At 42.0% G+C, this 19,400-nt stretch overlaps 1 protein-coding gene across 1 annotated transcript in view; it reads right to left on the bottom strand.

Moving 5' to 3' along the window:
• OCA2 (OCA2 melanosomal transmembrane protein) overlaps positions 1–19,400 on the bottom strand; it is a 105,756-nt gene that overhangs the window by 81,495 nt on the left and 4,861 nt on the right. Inside the window, exons 2-4 of the mRNA XM_085859923.1 lie at positions 17,708–17,798; positions 5,387–5,446; positions 443–520 (exon numbers count right to left, since the gene is read on the bottom strand). Coding sequence (XP_085716049.1) covers positions 443–520; positions 5,387–5,409 — 101 coding nt within the window. The 5' untranslated portion in view covers positions 5,410–5,446; positions 17,708–17,798. The remainder of the gene's footprint in view (positions 1–442; positions 521–5,386; positions 5,447–17,707; positions 17,799–19,400) is intronic.

The following is a 19,400-nucleotide window of genomic DNA, read 5'->3' as shown; positions in this document are numbered from 1 at the left end:
CTTTCCAATTATTGAGATATTACAGGTTACGTGGGAAATGCATGAAGAAAAGAGAAGATGAACAAATTGTTAATCGATCAGCCATCATCTGGATTGATTTGCAGGCTTTCCTGCTGCTGAAACTGAAACTGACCAAAAAACATCTGGGTGAGCACATCTCCACTCAGCAGGCACTTCGTTGTGAACAGAAGTTTTAAACTTGTAACTCAATGCAATCATGAAAATATATTTTTCGTCTATAATTTCGATTACAACATTATTAATTATATTATTGCAAGTGATCATTGTCATTGTACAGGGACGTTGCATTATTCTGCTTTGGGTACAACAGAAGGGTTGAGTTGGGTTGTTGGGTAAAAGTTACATGAGAGAAAAAGGATGCTCCTATCCAAAGGAATACACAATCATGATCATGAGAACAATGGTTGGTGATGTCACTTACTCTGTCAGTGGTAGTAGTGGAGTTTTTTCATCATTCTCCAGCAGGTTCTTGGAATTCCTGGGTGTTCCATCGTGAAACCTGAATTTGACATAACAATAAAATACAAGATAATGTTATGGTTTTGGTTTCTATGGGGTAAATAATCAATCTTTAGTATAACTATAGTGATTTCAGAGTAATTATTCAGATAAGATTACTGTATGCCTTGTGAATAGATATCCATTGTGAATGTGTTGGTTAGAGGGAGCAAGAACATTTATGGAAACCAATCTAACTCTCTTCTCGTTAGTTATTTCATCAGGTCACGAATGCTGGTGTCTCCAGGAGTTTATAAGCATTGCAATGTGTCCAGCGATTTGTAGATTGATGATGAGGCATTCGATGATACGAGTGAGGAAAGGGGAAAAAAAGATTGTCCCCAATCCACAGGGCCAATCTCAAGATACCACTAGACATAGGGGCTCTGATACGTCAATCGGGCCAGGCGAGGCCACCTTTGACCCCCACGACTCCCCCAATGACATCAGTGAGGGGCCATGCTGGGGTGGGGGGAAGAAGAGGAAATATAAGGGGGCACACATGAGAGAAGTCTTGAGCTTGTTTTCTACCTTGTCTGAGATAATCTTCATCTTGGTCTTTGACTTGGTCTTCAGAGTCTTGGTCTTCTGCTTGACTTCGGGTACAATTGGCATCATGCGTCATCGGGTCCATTCTCGTGTCCTGGCACCCTAACTTAAACGTCCAGGGTCCATGCTGTGCTTGACATCTTTCTGCATGGTGGGGCACACACTGAGTGAGGCCAGCGTGGGGTTGAGGAGGACCAGGACCAAGAGGGACATTAAGTCAAAGCTATGGGGGCCATTAGCTCAGCGGAGCTGATGCAAGGTGTGACAAGGCATAGCCGGTCCCCATCTTCTTCTCTTTCTCTCACCTCCATCTCTCACATTTTCTTTTCTCGGACGATTGATGGGCACCCATTGTAAAGTGTAAGTGACTGCCTAAGGAATCCGAGGGTGGGTATGCACGCATAGGGGATAAGTGGGAATGTTATTGCCTGTACGTATCTGATTATTGCTTTTAATACATGCCTGATTTTATAAATACATGCAAAATTTCGATATATGGTTAAAACTCACTCGTGTCCAGATTCATCCTATCTGTCCTGATGGCGGTGCATGGCAATTGGTGATTGGTTAATCAAGAGATTGGGCATTAGAAAAGAATGCAGCATGAGACTTGGTTCCACTCGGCCAATCGATTAAGATCTGTCAGGTGACTGTTGGCACGATACTCGTTCATAATGCTACCCTCACTGGTAAGGTAACACAGCTTTGGACCTGGAGCCGGCTCAACGTTCACGGTACAAAAGGACATCTTGGTCTTTTAAGACTCGCCGTCCCTCTGAAGTTATCACTGGCAACAACTGTAACAATATTAAGAACGGGGCGTCGTGCTACCGGAGCACCACTCTGACACCTCAATCCATCCGAGGTGGAGCCTCAACACATACACACAATATATATGTGTGTGTGTGTGTGTGTGTGTGTGTGTGTGTGTGTGTGTGTGTGTGTGTGTGTGTGTGTGTGTGTGTGTGTGTGTGTGTGTGTGTGTGTGTGTGTGTGTGTGTGTGTGTGTGTGTGTGTAAGACCCATATGAAAATCGATTAATCATTTTCGACTGAACATTTGTCAACATTTATTTAGCCACTTATTGGTTGATGTGTAGCATTTTTATCCATTTTTAGATAAAACCAGAATGACCGCACTGTGGTCACAAAATAGATATTTTTCACCTCCTCTGTCCACTCAACTCCATCATGGTTGCTGTTGAACGGCTCAGCTTGCATTCTCTAATCTGTCTCATTACCTTGTGCCGGGTCCGTCCGTGTTCCATGTGAATGAATAAGATTTCATCGAACCGTGTCTGTCCCCTGTTCCCATGTAAATGAATAAGATTTGATAGTCATGTCTGTCCTGTGTTCCCATGTGAATGAATAAGATTTGACAGAGTCATCCGCACAGTGGAATAAGATTTGATAGAGTCAATCCGCAATGGTTTCTCTCGTACTACCAGTCCACTCAGTTTACCGCACAGTGGATTCATTTATCCTGCAATGGCAGCCCACAGATGTTGCACTTTCACCTCTTGCCCACGTATCCAACAACTCTATTTCGCGCAATGTCATAACCTTTCTCTGCCTTTTGGCACAATTAATTTTATTCATCGTTTTACATTTGGGCACCATTAATAACTGTTGTGTGACTACAAGATCTTGAAGATCTAGTATTACAGAATTTCTGAATGTTATTTCCTATTCGATGACGATTCATTATGCATAGCTCCCATATGCTGGTCTGATTACTCCAATTAATGGTGCACGAGAAACAATAAAAGGCTCGAAATGGGAGGTAATCGTACATGCGGATGCAAACAATGACTGATATGTGAATCCTCTTCAAATTTCAAGTCAATGGGATGAAAATTGAGGATTTTAGAATTTCTACCGAAGTTGTTGACCTTTGGTCTATGTTGACCTTTTGGTCGAGGTTGACCTCAAAATAATTGGCTGGTTGAATTACTTGATCTGAAATATTAATCCTCTTCAAATATCAAGTCAATCAGATGAAAATTGAGGATTTTAGAAATCTCACCAAAGTTGTTGACCTTTAGCCTTTTGGCCTATGTTGACCTCAAAAGTAATTGGTAATTGAACTCAATGACCAAATATGCAACTCCTCTACAAATTTCAAGTCAATCAGATGAAAATTGACAATTTCAGAAATTCGGCCTATATTGGCGTTTTGGCCTATGTTGACCTCAAAAAGAATTGGTGGCTGAATTCAATGACCAAATATGCAAATCCTGTTTAAATTTCAAGTCAATCGAATGAAAATTGACGATTTTAGAAATTTGACACAAAGTTGTTCACCTTTGACCTATGTTGACCTTTTGACCTTAAAATCAATAGCCTTCCTATTATGGCCAACTCTACCGTTTCGTGAAGTTTTGTGAAGATTGCTTTAGAATTGTGACCTGTAAGCAATTGACAGACAAACAAACAAACAGACAAACGGACAGAACAATGCACGTGACAAACCAATATACTTGAATTTTTTTTGTTTTTCGCAAGTAACAAACAGACAAACAGACAAGGGTGAAAGGTCAACCTCCGTCCACCTTCTGTGTTGGAGATTATAATCAAGCTAAGGCTCTGAAAAACCAACAATAAAACATGGTACCTCCGTTCATTATTTTTACCTGCGACCTGTTGCAGGCCTACATGAGCTCCGTGTGGTTGCTATTGTTGTTGCTGTTGTGGTTTTTGCTGGGGGTCGATTTTTGAAATGTGCACCCATTGGTCGAATAGTTTCCAGAACCCACACACATTTGTCGCTCGACTCCACCCACCATCGCACCCAGACAAAATAAAATGGCCGCCATTTTGGTTTTCTGGTGGGCCTAAGACATCAACCCTGTTGGCCTCTGCTGATTATAGCAAAAGTAGTGAGCTTCATACTTAACGCGTGCAAATGAGAGAATAGGAAACAACAACAACAACACAATACTCTGGCAATTTGGAATCCATGTCGTTGGCTATGACCCTTTTGCTTCCGGTTTTTTTTAAACGCTGTGCGGTGTATAAACACGATTGGGTTTTATTTCTATCTTGTGAATATTGCTTAATGCATGCACATGAGAGAATAGGAAACAACAACAACAACAACAACAACAACACAATACCCTGGCAATTTGGAATCTGTGTCGTTGGCTGTGACCCTTTTGCTTCTGGTTGTTTTTTGCTTCCGGTTTTTGTCATGGGGAATGATGCATGCCGGGAGATAAAGGCATCATCGGAGACATGAAAGACCCAAATATCAGACATGGTGTATATTTCCTCCACTGATTTTAATAAAGATATCTCCCGCATCATCAAAAAAAATTTTTTTATCGTGATTTACATTATTTGATCGCTGATCCCGAATCCAGGCCGAAGTAACTGGAAATTGCGTCTACAGTTGTGAACAAGTTATAGGTAAAGTCAGAAGCGAATGTAAGAAGAATTATACGTTCGCTTCTCGTATTAATTTTTTTTAGATGAGATCCTGTTCTAGGCGGTGTAATTGGCGTTGTGAAGGTAATGTTGAGGATGTTTTTTTTTTAGATGAGATCCTGTTCTAGGCGGTGTAATTGTCGTTGTGAAGGTAATGTTGAGGATGTTTTTTTTTCAGATGAGATCCTGTTCTAGGCGGTGTAGTTGTTGTTGTGAAGGTAATGTTGAGGTCATAGGTAAAGTCAGAAGCGAATGTAAGAAGAATTCTACGTTCACTTCTCGGCTTTGCCTATTCCATATTACAGTATACACTGCCTGGGTTTGTTGCGTGAGATTTTCATTTTTCTCACCTGGCTCACCATTTGTTTGTGTTAATTTAAACACTGTCACACAGTGTTTCACAGGCAGGGTTTGTTGCATGAGATTTCCATTGGCTTTGTTTGAGCCGAGTGATACGATGAGGGACCCTGAAAAATCCAATGAATGTCAAATAAAAAAATATTAGTGAGGTTTCATCAAGTCCGTCAGCATGCACAGTATGCACCTCCCTGAAAAAAATATTAAAAATAGCGTTATGTAATTTTTACAGCCCCATGTTGGGGTTAAATAATCCATGACCATGTGACAAATCCTGATATAACCGTGGCGGAGGCTGACATGGATTAGAGGTGTTGAGTTCATTTTTAAATAGCGCATTAAATGTGAGTTTTCCAACCGCACTGTTCATTCTCTAAGAGTGTTTTAAATACGTGTTTACCCAATCGGTCTGTTGCACAATTTTGTCACAGGGTGTGGCCACAGTGCGGTCATTCTTATCATATTTATGGGAACTTAAAACTGAAAAATAACAAAAACATGTGGTTTCATTCAAAAATTGTGTCGTTGTTACTTACTGAACACATACTTCGGGCATCATATTGTGGATTGTTCATGGAACTTGGTTCGAGGAAACCCTGCAAAGGAAGATACCTAATGTTAAGAGCACCGGCCTGATAGGATGGCCTAGAGGTAAACACACTCGGTTCTCAGCTGTCCATCCAGTGTTTGAATCCCGACACAGCTATAAACTCTCAGCCTGGTGTTTCACAGGCAGAGTGATTCATCAATGTGTGTGCCATCCCTCGGATGGATGTTAAACTGGGCGTCCCGTCTGCCAGCATCGGTTGGTGGTCGTCAGCAATCCCACAGTGTCGTTCGCAGAGTTAATGAGCTCCAAATTCCTGCCATAACCAGCAGAGGGCATTGCATCAGCGGCACAGCCACGCCCTTGGCTAATAATGCTACACCACTGCCTTGTGCTGTGCACAAACGAAGAAGGAGAGGCCTAAGCATGCTTTGCTTTGCGGTTGAAAGAATCCTCCGTTTCATGTGATGTAGTTAGTGGATGGAAGATTTCAAAAGTTGCAAATATCTATCACACACAAATATGTGTGAGATACCATTATGGGGACAGATACCGTCAAGATACATCGATTTGTTTTCACATAAATGTGGCAGAACCTTTGAACCCTTCTGGTGTTTTCGTAATAATATCGATGGCATCCAATTAAACTACAATCGTTGCTGTACGAGCCTTGTCTACAAAATACATAGGAGCATTCTCAACCTCCACCACACTTCGTCAAAAATCATTTCTGCTCTCAACGATTACCAATTGAAGACCTGAGTGCAACAAGTACTTTAGTCACAAAATAACACTTTTGAGATATTGAGGATCAAAGTTTTCAAAACATGCTGCAGATACTTTTTATAAAAGTGGCATACCATGGAGCCTGTTGCTGGTTCCAGGGGCTATACGGAGCAGACAAACCCTTTTTTGTGGAAAAATAATCCTTTATTACGAAGAAAACGAGAGAATTAGTTTTGGACTTAAGTACTTTTTATGGCTAAATACCTGGACTTAGGTACTTTTTGCGAGAAAATGGCTGGACTTGGGTACTTTTAACACACAAAGCCTTTTATTGATGACGAATTTCGTGCCTTTTTCAGTACCAGCAAAGTATAATGCATAGAAACTTCATACCTGATGCTTTGGCATCCTTCATTCTCTTTCTCGCCTAGTCTCCAGGGTTTCTTTTACGTTTTTTGCCCTGTCATGCCTGTTATCAGGGTTATCCTCATTCACACCATGCTGTCCAGCCTCCATGGTCACCATTTTCACAGCTTATCACGTGACACATACTAGCATTTTGATTGGACAGTCATGGACTTAGGAACTTCTTGCTCAAACATTATGGACTTGGGTATTTCTTGCACTACATTTTAGTGAATTCAACAATGACCATATAACAATATACAGGACTTGAGTACTTATTTTCGGAATTTTTTGGTATCAAATGATGTTCTGGCCATTCGAGATTATAGTACTGGTGCCAGCTCATTTTTTTCAAAAAAGTGACTTAAGTACTTCTTGCACCCAGGTCTTCAATTATACTTTTAAACAAAAACGAGTGAAATCAACACGGAATGTCCCTAGAAAATTTGACTTGAATTCAATTCACTTTGTAGTCTTATCAACCTTTCCTTTGGTTCCCCACGTTTAATTCAACGAGCACTGCCCGCCGTCCATCTCCTATTTCAACTTCTCCGGCCAAACCGCTGGGTCAATCCGGCTGAAATTTTGCAGCAACGTTCCTCTCCTTACTGGTAACAGGAATTGCAAACTTCGTTCTGGTCACATGACTTTGAGTTGGTCAAAATGTCCGACTTAGTAAATGTTTTCAAAAAATCTTCTTCTCCAGACCCACCAGTCAGAATGCTACCAAATTTGGGTTACAACATTAGGACAGGGTCCTGATGTTAAATTGTGGAGGCCATGACAATCACATGACCGCAAATGTGTCAAAATGGAGGTCACCCAAATTCCTTCCAAAATCTTCTTTTCCAGACCCACCAGTCAGAATGCTATAAAAAATTTGGTTACATCATTAGGACAGGGTCCTGATGTTAAATTGTGGAGATCATGCCGATCACATGACTGGAAGTGTGTGAAAATTGTGGATTTAGTAAATGTTTGGGAAAATCGCGTAAATTTCTTCAAAAAACTTTCCTCTCCAGACCCACCAGTCAGAATGCCACCAAATTTCGGTTACAACATTAAGCCAGGGCCCAGATAAGCTACAGGACCAGTAGTCCTATTTTTATAACTAAGTGTATTTCTTTAAGCAAAGCATCGAGCTTAATTTTTTTTCCACTGTTCGGACAATTATATTTGAGTGAAGAAAAGATTAAGGAATGTACAGAAAGTGTAACTTCGTTGAGCACAACACCATGTTCTATAACCTGCTTTTGCAAGCCATGGTGATACAGTCCACAGGGGTCCTTTTTTGGCAATTATGTAAGCAGTTTGTTTTTTGCTATATTGTGCGACCTGCTTTCATGACAAAATAGTGTTGCGGTTCTGTTAAATCGCATGCCTCCAAGGCAATGGCACACAACATACAGTGATCCCAATGCAGTTATTTCAATAGTATGTGCATTAGTAAGTCCCTTCCATATGTCTAGTGGGTAAAGATGCATTGTGTGGGACTCTTTCAGTTAGATCTCCGATAACCATTCTTTGCTACACCTCTTCCTCTCACACGGAACATGCAAGTAAGCACCCATGCCAATCAATAGAAACTAAGCAGATGCGCTGTGAGCACCTCCAGTATGTTCGCGCTACGAGCATCCCCCCCCCCCCCCCGTGCATTTGCGTGCCAATTTTCCATTCAAAACTGCGCACCAATTCTCAACCACCATTCTGCTCTCTCCAAACATTTTTCACATTCAGGGCCTGGCAAGGCATGGCTATGACCACTATGGACCAACGGGGAAGCATGATTTCGCTTTCAGCCTCGTTTGATCCAATTTTTGGCTCCTCCCCTCATCCAGGAGAGGAGCAGGTTAGAGCAGTTCCTAGCCAGAGTTGGAGATCGGAGAGCGATTGGAGATCGGAGAGCAGTTTATCATTAGCAGATCATCGAGGACAGGGAGAGGACGACCTGGAGCAGCACTCACCAGACATCGGATCTCGCTGGGGAGACAGGCGGCACAGAGCGAGGGGCGCCGCGAGTCCGCGTGACCAAATGTGGGGTCACGTGTTGCTGCTACGAGCCGGGGCTACTCCATTCCAATCGACGCTCATGCAAGTAAATTGACACTTACACGTAATGATTCTTCCACGAATAGGATCGGGTCTTCCTCTCTTCCTCTCTCTCTTCCTCTCTCTCTTCCTCTCTCTCTTCCTCTCTCTCTCTCTCTCTCTCTCTCTCTCTCCCTCTCTCTCTCCCTCTCTCTCTCCCTCTCTCTGTCTCTCTCTCTCTCTCTCTCTCTCTCTCTCTCACATGCTCTCACATGCTCTCTCTCTCTCTCTCTCTCTCTCTCTCTCTCTCTCTCTCTCTCTCTCTCTCTCTCTCTCTCTCTCTCTCTCTCTCTCTCTCTCTCTCTCTCTCTCTCTCTCTCTCTCTCTCTCTCTCTCTCGTCTACTGCGGACACAAAAGAGAGCAATCAAAGTGGGCAAAGCCCAACTATTCGTTTCAGGGCAGGACCCAAGAGCGAACTAAAAGAGCAAATCAAACTGACTTGCACCTCACATTTTTGCTCTTGCACTGCGCCGCAAACCCCACATTGCATTACACTCGCACCTCTCACTCCCACACCTTCGACACCCTTAGTATTCTTCCCTCCTCCCCTTTCCGAAGTGCTCTGGGATGCACTGGTCTGCGGGTCACACCAGGTATTGAGAGGTCATTAATCCTCATCTGTTTCTTTCTCTGTGGCTATCTCTAATTTTGGGTGATGTGTGTGTGGGTGATGGCACCTGTCACAGCATAAGTTAAGACTGTGTAAGAACTAATGGGATAACTCTGCACTGTATCTCCTTTTGTAAATATTGTTTTCCTTTTGCTGCACCCTACAAATTCCTTGCTTTCCCTGCTGTACATTGCAATAAACCCATTTACCATGCCACATAACTTTCCTCGCATTCTGGGTTTAAATAAATATGTTGTCTCGAAATGTTCTCAGCTCGTTCATGTCTTTTCCTCCATTGGTCCAGCATGGCCCGCAACCCAGCTTAGCTGGGACGTTATTTCCCAATAATCTGTTTCATAGCCAGAACGTACTTTGCAGTTCCGCTTGGCTGCACCTGATCCAGTAAGTAATCTGATTAACGCAAGTACATACCGAGGACGCGATCCCAGGTAAGGAGGTCACATGTCCTTCAGTAAATGTTTGTTAGATGGAGGACCCGAAGTCACCTGGTCAAGTTATTGGCATTTGCAGTCGATTAGCGACCCGCTACGACATGAAATTATTCATGTGCGATGGCCTGCAATTCCGGTGAGTCCAGAGAGGAACCCAAGACAGGCCCTCCCTCCTGGTTCCCCCGTGACGCCGGACAGCAACAATATTAATAAAATTATACGAATAGTTGCTGCAATATAGTCTCCAAATATGTATATATACGTACATAAATACATACATACATACACATACATACGTGTGTGTCCCGTTGTCTTCGTTAAATCTGAGAAAATGTTTAAAATGTACCCTTCACCTTGGAGTGGTCATGTTGAGCACCGCCTGATGGAGTACTTAAGAGATTATTAGGAGAGAGTTGTTTCCAAAACCAAAACTCATTGCAGATGCTGCAGGGAATGTAATGGCAAACAAAAGAACAGCAGTTGGAACTCATTCATTCATTCCTTACACCACTTGTTCACTCTAAGATTGGAGTATCGCATGTTCATGAACAACTGTGGAACTTGCTGTGAATCCACTTTCCATCCTTCCATCCATCAGTTCCCCCCATCTCTCCATTTGTCCTTGCTCCTCCACCCCTCCTTCCTCTCTTTCCTCCCTCTCACCCCTCTTCCAACTTTTATGATATGATAAATAATGGGTGGTTATGATAAGTTTCCACAAGGAGTTATGTTGTGGTTTGGAGGTGGTTATGTTGTGCTGTCGTGTTTGTGTTGTGTTTTGAGTCTGGAGTTTTGGGGAGCAGATTGGGCTGTTAATGGAATCCTTTCATCTCATCTCCCTGTCAAGGCTGGAGTGCCCCAAGGCAGTGTTCTGGGCCCGATCCCATTCCTAATCTTCATAAATTATCCCTCCGACTCTGGAAAATCCTCTTTATCTCTTTGCTCATTACTCCACCCTCTGTCCTGACATCCATCATCCTTCAGACAGGCAGGCAGCAGCCTCTTCCCTCTTCAGCCCTTGAAAAAAAAAATCACAAGCTAGTCAACCACTTGGAAATTATCTTTCAATCTTGACAAATCTCACACTCTCACGATCTCTCTCCCAAAGGACCATCTGGTAAACCCTCCTATATAGTTTCTTAACAATCCTCTTGAGGAGGTTCAGTCATTCAAACGCCTTGGTCTCACTATCAGCCATGATCTTTCTTGGGGAAACCACATTCCAAAGCCAGTCCTGACTGGGCATCCTCCGCCATACAAAGTCCTCCCTTAGCACAGCTGAGCTCTTATCCACCTACAAGGCCTTCTTCTACAGCTTGAAGGAGTACTGCTCTCCCCTCTGGGCTGGCTCTCCTGCCTCGCATCTTGCTCAGCTTGATGCCATGGAAACCAAGACTTTCAAGATTATTGGAATCTCCGACGATGAAGCCGAGTCTATGTAACTATCATTTCACCATCGCAAACAGGTCAGTGGTCTCTCTGTCTTCTGCCACCTCCCTTCTGGTCTTGTACCATATGATCTTTCTTTTCATGCTTTGTCCCATCCAACTCCCCCCTTAAGGGTTTCTGCAGGACACACACGGTCCACCATCAACCCCCTTCTGGTGAATCTCCATAAATCCAGAAACAATGCTCACTTCTACTCGCTCATTCCTTTTTCCCACCTGTGGAAGCAACTTCCAGAATCTCTTCAATATCATTTTCCATTCAAGTCTTAAAGACAGCTGTTCACCACCATCTTAGATCATACCCAATCCAAAACCATGATCTTTTCTACCCTTGTTAACCCTCCTACCCCTCCACCCCACTCCAATACCTCTTCCTTCCAAATTTCCAGGTTTCCCTCCTGAGAGTTTCTTTCTGTATCCATTTTGTCCGCCCCACGCATCATCTTGTCCACCCAATCCACCCTCTCCTGCCCCCCAAACCCCCCCACACCCTTTGTTTGTCCAAGTCTCCCTCTATATTGGCCTTCCACTCTCTTATTGGCGTTTTCCCACCCTCTCTACTCTTCCTTTTGCATCCTGTTATATCCTGATCCATTCAGTGTAATAGCTCTTCCACGAGCCTCGACTATGTGTCCCAAAATAAACAAATGAATAAATAAATAAATAACCACACCTGACAGTATTTGAATTGAAAAAAAACTGTGGAATTCTTCCTTGTATCCACAGTCCAGTGTCACAAGACACCAGGAAAGGCATGTGTGGATCTGTACATCTGTTGTTTGCTCATTGCAGGGTACCGTATCAAAAAGTATCCAGGAATACGTAGCAACGTTAACCGATTCCTAACATTGTCCAGTGCTTTCCATGAGTATCACCTTCTGTATAATTATTATAGATCAATAAAACAGTATTTTGCCTTCTTTGGAAGAGAAACAAGGTGAAAATTTTCTGTGGCTTCTGTTTAAGGAAGTCAAGGCTCACGGACGAACTGAACGACAGAGCTCAGAAGTTCATCAAACCCACATTGGGGGTAAAGAGAAACAGGTGAGCCAGAGTGAACTGAAGTTACAAACAGAAGATTACAAAATGTTACAAAACAAAAATGCAGGATTACTCTGAAAATAATAATAACTATTTTAACAAGAGTGACAATTGCTTCGCAATACATGTCCCTTACCGATCAGGTGATAGTTTCTAAGACCAAAAAGGACAAAACTGTGAAAAATTGATGAAACGTCAGGAAACTCGAACTTCTTCTGCAACTTGTCCGAATAAAGTCATGTACCAAGTTTCAGTTAAATATGTTTAAGGGTATGGGGAAAAGTCTGAAAAACCACGGGTGGGACAGACAGACGGACAGACGGACAGACGGACAGACGGACGGAGAGCAAACTACCAGTCTCCTCTGGTGAAACGGTTAGGGACTAACAAAGGGAAAGAAAGGGAAGGGGAACAAGGAGACCAAGTGGGTGTTGAGGATGTGCAAGTGAGGAGAGAAGGGAGGTTTTTTGGAGGTAAAGTAAGGGAAATGTGAAGGGTATAGTTGTAAGACATGGAGTAGGGGGCCGGTGAAATTCCGCCATTTTGTAAATGTAATCTGTACATTCTCCCCATAGACGTGTAGAGCTATATATGTGCGACGGCCAACAGGTCAGTCCTTTAGGTCTCTTCTCAGATCACCGTAATGCTTCATAAAAAAGCGATGGACAAGGTTTCAAATAAATAAATGAATAAGTAAAGAAGGAAAGAAAGGAAGACACCAAAGGTGGACAAAGGTTATGCGTTCACCCTTTTGTGCCCATCTGTGAGCAGGATATCTTAAACAAAAGTTATTTGGACGGGTTGTGACAAAACTCGGTGGACAGGTTGGGTGTGTGACAAGGACGAATCGATTCGATTTTGGTGAAGATTGAGGTATGATAATTATTTAATTTTTACAGTGATTCTTCACCATTGAGAGATGGAGCCAAAACGAGACATACTATATGTACAGCATGATATTTCACAAAGTTGTGGACGAGTTATGACAAAACTAGGTGGATGATTTGGTTAGATGACAAGAACAAGCAGATCCGATTTTGGATCATGTCCGGATGCTGATTCCGACTATCACTGGAGTACAAAATGTAAACTGTTCAGCATGGACGAAGTACAGCATCTTCAGCAAGTATTCACACCCGTCGACTTTTGTCACATTTTGTTGTGTTACAGGCTGAATTTAAAATTGATTAAATTTAAATTTTTTGCCACTGATCTTCACAAAATACCCCACAATGACAAAGTGAAATATATAATTTTAGAATTTTTTTACAACTTAATAAAAAATCTAAAATATGAAGTGTCTTGCATCAATAAGTATTCAACCCCTGTGCTATGACACTCAAAATTGAGCTCAGGTGCATCCAATTTCCTTTGATCATCATTGAGATATCTGTACACCTTGATTAGAGTCAATCTGTAGCCAATTCAATTGATTGGACATGATTTAGGAAGAAACACACCTTTCTATATGAGGTCCCACAGTTGAAAGTGCATGTCAGAGCAGAAACTCCACCATGAAGTACAAGGAACTGTCCGTAGAACTTCGGGATCGAATTTTGAGGAGACATAGATCTAGGGAAGGGTATAAAATCATTTCTGAAGTGTTGAAGGTTCCCAAGAGCACAGTGAGCTCCATCATTAGGAAAAGGGAAGAATATGAAACAACCCAGACTCTTCCTAGAGCTGGCAGTCTGACCTAACTGAGCAACCGTGCAAGAAGGACCTTGGTCAGAGAGGTGAGCAAGAACCAAATGACCACTCCTACAGAACTACAGAGTTCCTTGGCTGAGATGGGAGAACATGGCAGAAGCACAACAATCTCTGCAGCACTTCACAAATCTTGGCTTTATGGAAGAGTAGCCAGATGGAAGCCACTCCTGAGAAAAAGGAACATGGCAGCACACCTGAAGTTTGCTAAAAGGCACGTGAAAGACTCTGAGTCCACGACGAAAAAGGTTCTGTCGTCTGATGAGACGAAAATTGAACTCTTTGACCTGAATGTAAAGTGCTACGTCTGGTGGAAACCGAGCACAACTCATCACCCATCTATCACCATCCCGACAATGAGGCATGGTGGTGACAGCATCATGTTATGGGGATGCTTTTCAGCAGCATGGACTGGGAGGGAGACTTGTAAGGATAGAAGGAACAATGAATGGAGCCAAATACAAACAAATCCTTGAGGAGAACCTGCTTCAGAGTGAAAAGGACCTGAGACTGTGGCGAAGATTTGCATTTTAACAACAGGACAATGAGCCCAAGCACACAGCCAAAGCAACGCTGGAATGGCTTCAGAACAAGAACATGAAAGTCCTTGAGTGGCCGAGACAAAGCCCAGACTCGAATCCCATTGAGAATCTGTGGGAAGACTTGAAGGTTGCTGTTCACCGACACTCACCATCCAACTTGATGGAGTTTGAGCGAATCTGCAAGGAAGAATGGGAGAAAATCCCCAAATCCAGATGTGTTAAGCTGAAACAGACATACCCACGAAGACTCGAAGCTGTAATCGCTGCCAAAGGTGCTTCTATGAAGTATTGACCCAGAGGCTGGGGGGGGGGGGTGCGGGGTGGTGAATACTTATTGATGAAAGACATTTCAGATTTCCATTTTTTTGTAGATTTGTAAAAATTTCAAAAAACAGGTTTACACTTTGTCATTACGGAGTATTTTGTGTCGATCGGTGAAAAAAGATTTTAATTCAATCAATTTTAAATTCAGGCTGAAACACAACAAAATGTGACAATGTTGAGTGGTGCGAATACTTTCTGAAGGCACAGTACGCGCTCTACCGAGTGGCGTTCTCATTGTTCCCTGTCTTGTCTTGGGTTGGATTCACAGGGGAATCAGATCCAATAAAACCGAGTCTGTTGTCGTGTCTGCAGAAGTGGCTATTATTGTGGAGCATAATCTCCTTGATGAGAGGTGTTTAACAGGCCGTTCTGTTCGTGTTAACATTTCCACGGTTAATCGTTGTGGAATGGCAGAAACGACCTTGCCAGATCACGACCGTTAACTGCCTGAAGCTTACAACAAGTAGATCAGTCCATTATATTTCTGCAACATATAATGTTCATGGGGATGACGCAAGAAGACAACGAGAGGATTATTCTACACATCAGAAACAACAAAGACAGCTCCATTCATGAATTTGTGCTGCATGGAAAACTTGTTTGGAATTTGGGAGACATGGGAATTTAACTTGGACACATGATCACAAGAGCGTGGGAACAGAAATACAACTCTGCACAAGCACACACAATATGTGTATGTATGTATGTATATATATATATATATATATATATATATATATATATATATATATATATATATATATATATATATATGTTGTTGTTTGTCTTTCGGCTGCTCCCATTAGGGGTCGCCACAGCGGATCATCCGTAATGATCCGCATACTGATTTGGCATAGGTTTTATGCCGGATGCCCTTCCTTACGCAACCCTGGTCACCTCTTACGACACAGGGATAAGGATTGGGTTTCGCCATGATTCCGGGCTGCTCTACACCTTCTCATAGCACGGCCCAGTGCAGAGTGCCCGTCCTCAAGCGAGCCTCCAACCCAAACCTCCGAGTAGCCGGATTACAGGCGTACGCCACTACGCCCAATATATATATATACATATATACATATATATATATATATATATATATATATATATATATATATATATATATATATATATATATAGATATATATAGATATATGTATATATATATATATATATATATATATATATATATACATATATACATATATAGACATGACAGAAGTAGCACATTAAATTTCTTCATTTCATTTGTATAAAGTAAGTTTTACTCAGTGATTTGAACTAATATTCGACTATTTCTTTGCAGAAACAAGTGCTTGGGTCTTGTACAACAATTAACTATGCCTCGAATCCAGGGAACACACGACCTTTGCGATTTTCAAAGAGGACAAATTGTTGGCCATTTAAAGGGTGGAGTCAGCCAGCATCAGGTAGCCCAGAACCTTGGCATTCCGCTTAATACGGTCAATCGGGTGATTGTGCAATTCACCAGCAAAGGCAAAGAATCCACAGCTTCTCGTTCTGGTCGATCTGGGCTCTCAGAAAGATGTCTTCGAGCTGACAAGTGATCCATTGAGAAAACTCCCCGTTGCAAGGCAAATGTTGCAGAGGAGGTCCAAGTTAGCTCAAGAACTGCCATGCGGTACCTTCATCAACTGGGCTACTATGGGAGAGCAGCTCAGAGCAAACCTCTTCTTCGACCAGCCAGCATTCAAAGGAGAAAGAAGGGGGTTGACGAGATGGCCACCAGACCCTTGGAGTTTTGGCAAACTGTCATTTTTACAGATAAGTCCCAATTTGTTCAATTTTCTGACAGTGGATGCGTATGGGTCTGGCGACTTCCCAGTCAAGAGTTCTCTTTGAACCGATTGCAGACAATTGTCAAACACGGTGATTTTTCAGTGATGGTGTCGAGAGCAATCTGGAGTGCTGGTCTGTCAGAGTTTGTGAAGTGTGTTAGCAACATCAACTCTACGATGTACGTTTCTCTCCTTGAGGATGGATTCTCCACTGGTCAGATGGTCAAAAAGAACACTCTGTTCATGGAAGATGGAGATCCATGCCACACTGCAAAAAAGACCAAAGAATGGCAGGACAGAAATGGGATCAAGCAACTTCTATGGCCAAGTCAGTCTCCTGACACGAATCCCATTGAACACCTCTGGGCCATATTGGATCGAGCTGTGCGGAAAAATTCCAGGAAACCAACATCACGGGCAGAATTGTTAAACCTTTTGTGTGAAGCCTGGACAGAAATCCCACAAGAGAAAATTTCAGAACTCGTTCGTTCTCTGTCTGAAAGAGTAAAAGCGTTGAAATATGCAAAGGGAAAGTCTACAAAATACTAGTGCGTGTATTAAAATGAATCGAATGTTCTTCAAATGTTAAATAAATAAATTCTTTTAAAATCATGTTGGTTCTACCCAAGCAATTTCTCAGCCAGGGTCGTGCTGAATGGTTTTACATCCCTCTCAAAGGAGTAGTTTGGGCAGGAATTTGGAATTTGTTCAGGATGCCGGTGATAACTCGCTGAGTCTTCGTAAAAGATACCATGGGATTTTTAACGCCCACCAAGTAACGTTGGCGGACGAGACGCCCAGTTTAACATTTATCAGAGGGATGACAAACATTGATGAATCACCCTTCCTGCAAAACACCGGGATGACAGTTTATAGCTGAGTCAGGATTCGAACCTGATAATTTATAAAAACTGAGTTATAAGATAATTTCTGGATCTATATTTATAAGAAATACTTTTTTTTTCAATTTAAACATCTTTCCTTGTATTTCGATCTGCATGTCTGTCATCAGTGTAACGACACATTGGCGTGCTTTTGTCACAATAGTTGTGTGCGTCATAAACCATTGTACTACTTTGTGTGTTATTGAATTGGTATTTCATAAAGAATAGTTTTATCGTGAGTCACTCACATCATTAAAAGCTATGTCTTACCTGACAATCCACTCACCTGACGATGACTGACCAATGAGGCAAAAATGCTGCAATGAGTAGATAAAGGTGTCTGGTATGGCTGGGATGAGACCTCCACAGTGAGACCTCTACAGAAAGAATGAGGGAGTGGTGAAAACACGAAGGTAGCGTTGGGACAAAGGGGGAGTGGAAAGGAGGAGTTAAAGGGAAAGTTTGTTGAAGAAAGAACAGCAGTTCTTGTACAAGGCAGTAGTTCTTGTTATTGTACCAATACTTGTACGAGGCATTACTTTGGTTGAAGACTCCGAGAAATAACTTTCACGTAAAACCTCGGAATTTATTTCAAGGATCATGCTGCACCATTTCCCTCAAAGTACCATTGATGATATTCAGCGTAAAGCCACGTATACCTTCCACATACTAGAAGGGCACTCGGTGGAGCGCGTACCTCCACCACGTAATACCTGATTCACGAGAGCATATCGGGATCGAATACATTTTAAATAAAAAATTCATGATGTTCCGTTTTTGGCCCGATCTCTCGATGGTGAAGAATCACTTAAAAAAATTAAATAACTCTCGTATCCAGATACGGATTCGGATCTTCACCAAAAATCGAATCAATTCGTCCTTGTCACACACCCAACCCGTCCACCAAGTTTCATCCGAATCCGTCCACAACCTTTTGAGATATCGTGCGATCCTCAAATATAATCTTCAAATTCCATCCAATTGACTTGACATTTGAATATCAAGTCACTGAATTCACCCACCTATTGATTTTGAGGTTAACATAGGTCAAAAGGTCAACATAGGCCATAAGGTCAAACCAAAATTGTTTCTTGTTTCTAAAATTGTCAATTTTCATCCGATTGACTTCAAATTTGAAGATCATTTGCATATCAGGTCGATGAATTCAACCACCTATTCATTTTGAGATCAACATAGGCCAAAAGGGCAATTTGGGCCAAATTTTCTGAAATCCTCAATTTCCTTCCAATTAACTTGAAATTTGAAGAGCATTTGCATATCAGTTCACCAAATGCAACCACCTATTAATTTTGAGGTAAGCATAAGCCAAAATGTCAACATAGACCAAACGGTCAGCATTGGCCAAATTTCTAAAATCCTCAATTTTAATCCAATTAACCTGACATTGGAAGAGAATTTGCATAACAGGTCACTGAATTCAACCACATACTAATTTTGAGGTAAACATAGGCCAAAAGGTCTACATCAGCCAATAAGCCAGTTTGGGCCAAATTTCCTAAAATCCTCAATTTTCATCCGATTGACTGGAAATTTGAAGAGCATTTTCATGTCAGATCACTGAATTGAAACACCTATTAATTTTGAGGTAATCATAGGTCAAAAGGTCAACATAGATCAAGAGGTCGACATAGGCCAAATTTCGAAAATCCTCAATTTTCATCCAATTAACTTGAAATTTGAAGAGCATTTGCATATCAGGTCACTGAATTCAATCACCTATTAATTTTAAGTTCAAAAGGTCAACACAGGCCTAATTTCTAAAATTGATAGATTGGGCCAAAAACTAAATACATCACTATATCTCAAAAAGTTGTGGACAAGTGATGACAAAACAAGGTGGATGAGTTGGTTAGGTGACAAAAACAAGCGGATTAGATTTTGGTTCGGATCCAGCCCATCAGTGGGATACAAAACATGAACTGTTCCACCTAGCAGAGGTATGTGCTCTAACGAGTGCC

This window comes from Eptatretus burgeri, chromosome 16, assembly GCF_056783735.1.
Source record: "Eptatretus burgeri isolate ZD-2024b chromosome 16, Ebu_testis_v1, whole genome shotgun sequence".
Classification (NCBI taxonomy): Eukaryota; Metazoa; Chordata; class Myxini; order Myxiniformes; family Myxinidae; genus Eptatretus; species Eptatretus burgeri.
This window is presented reverse-complemented; position numbering and strand designations above follow the sequence as displayed.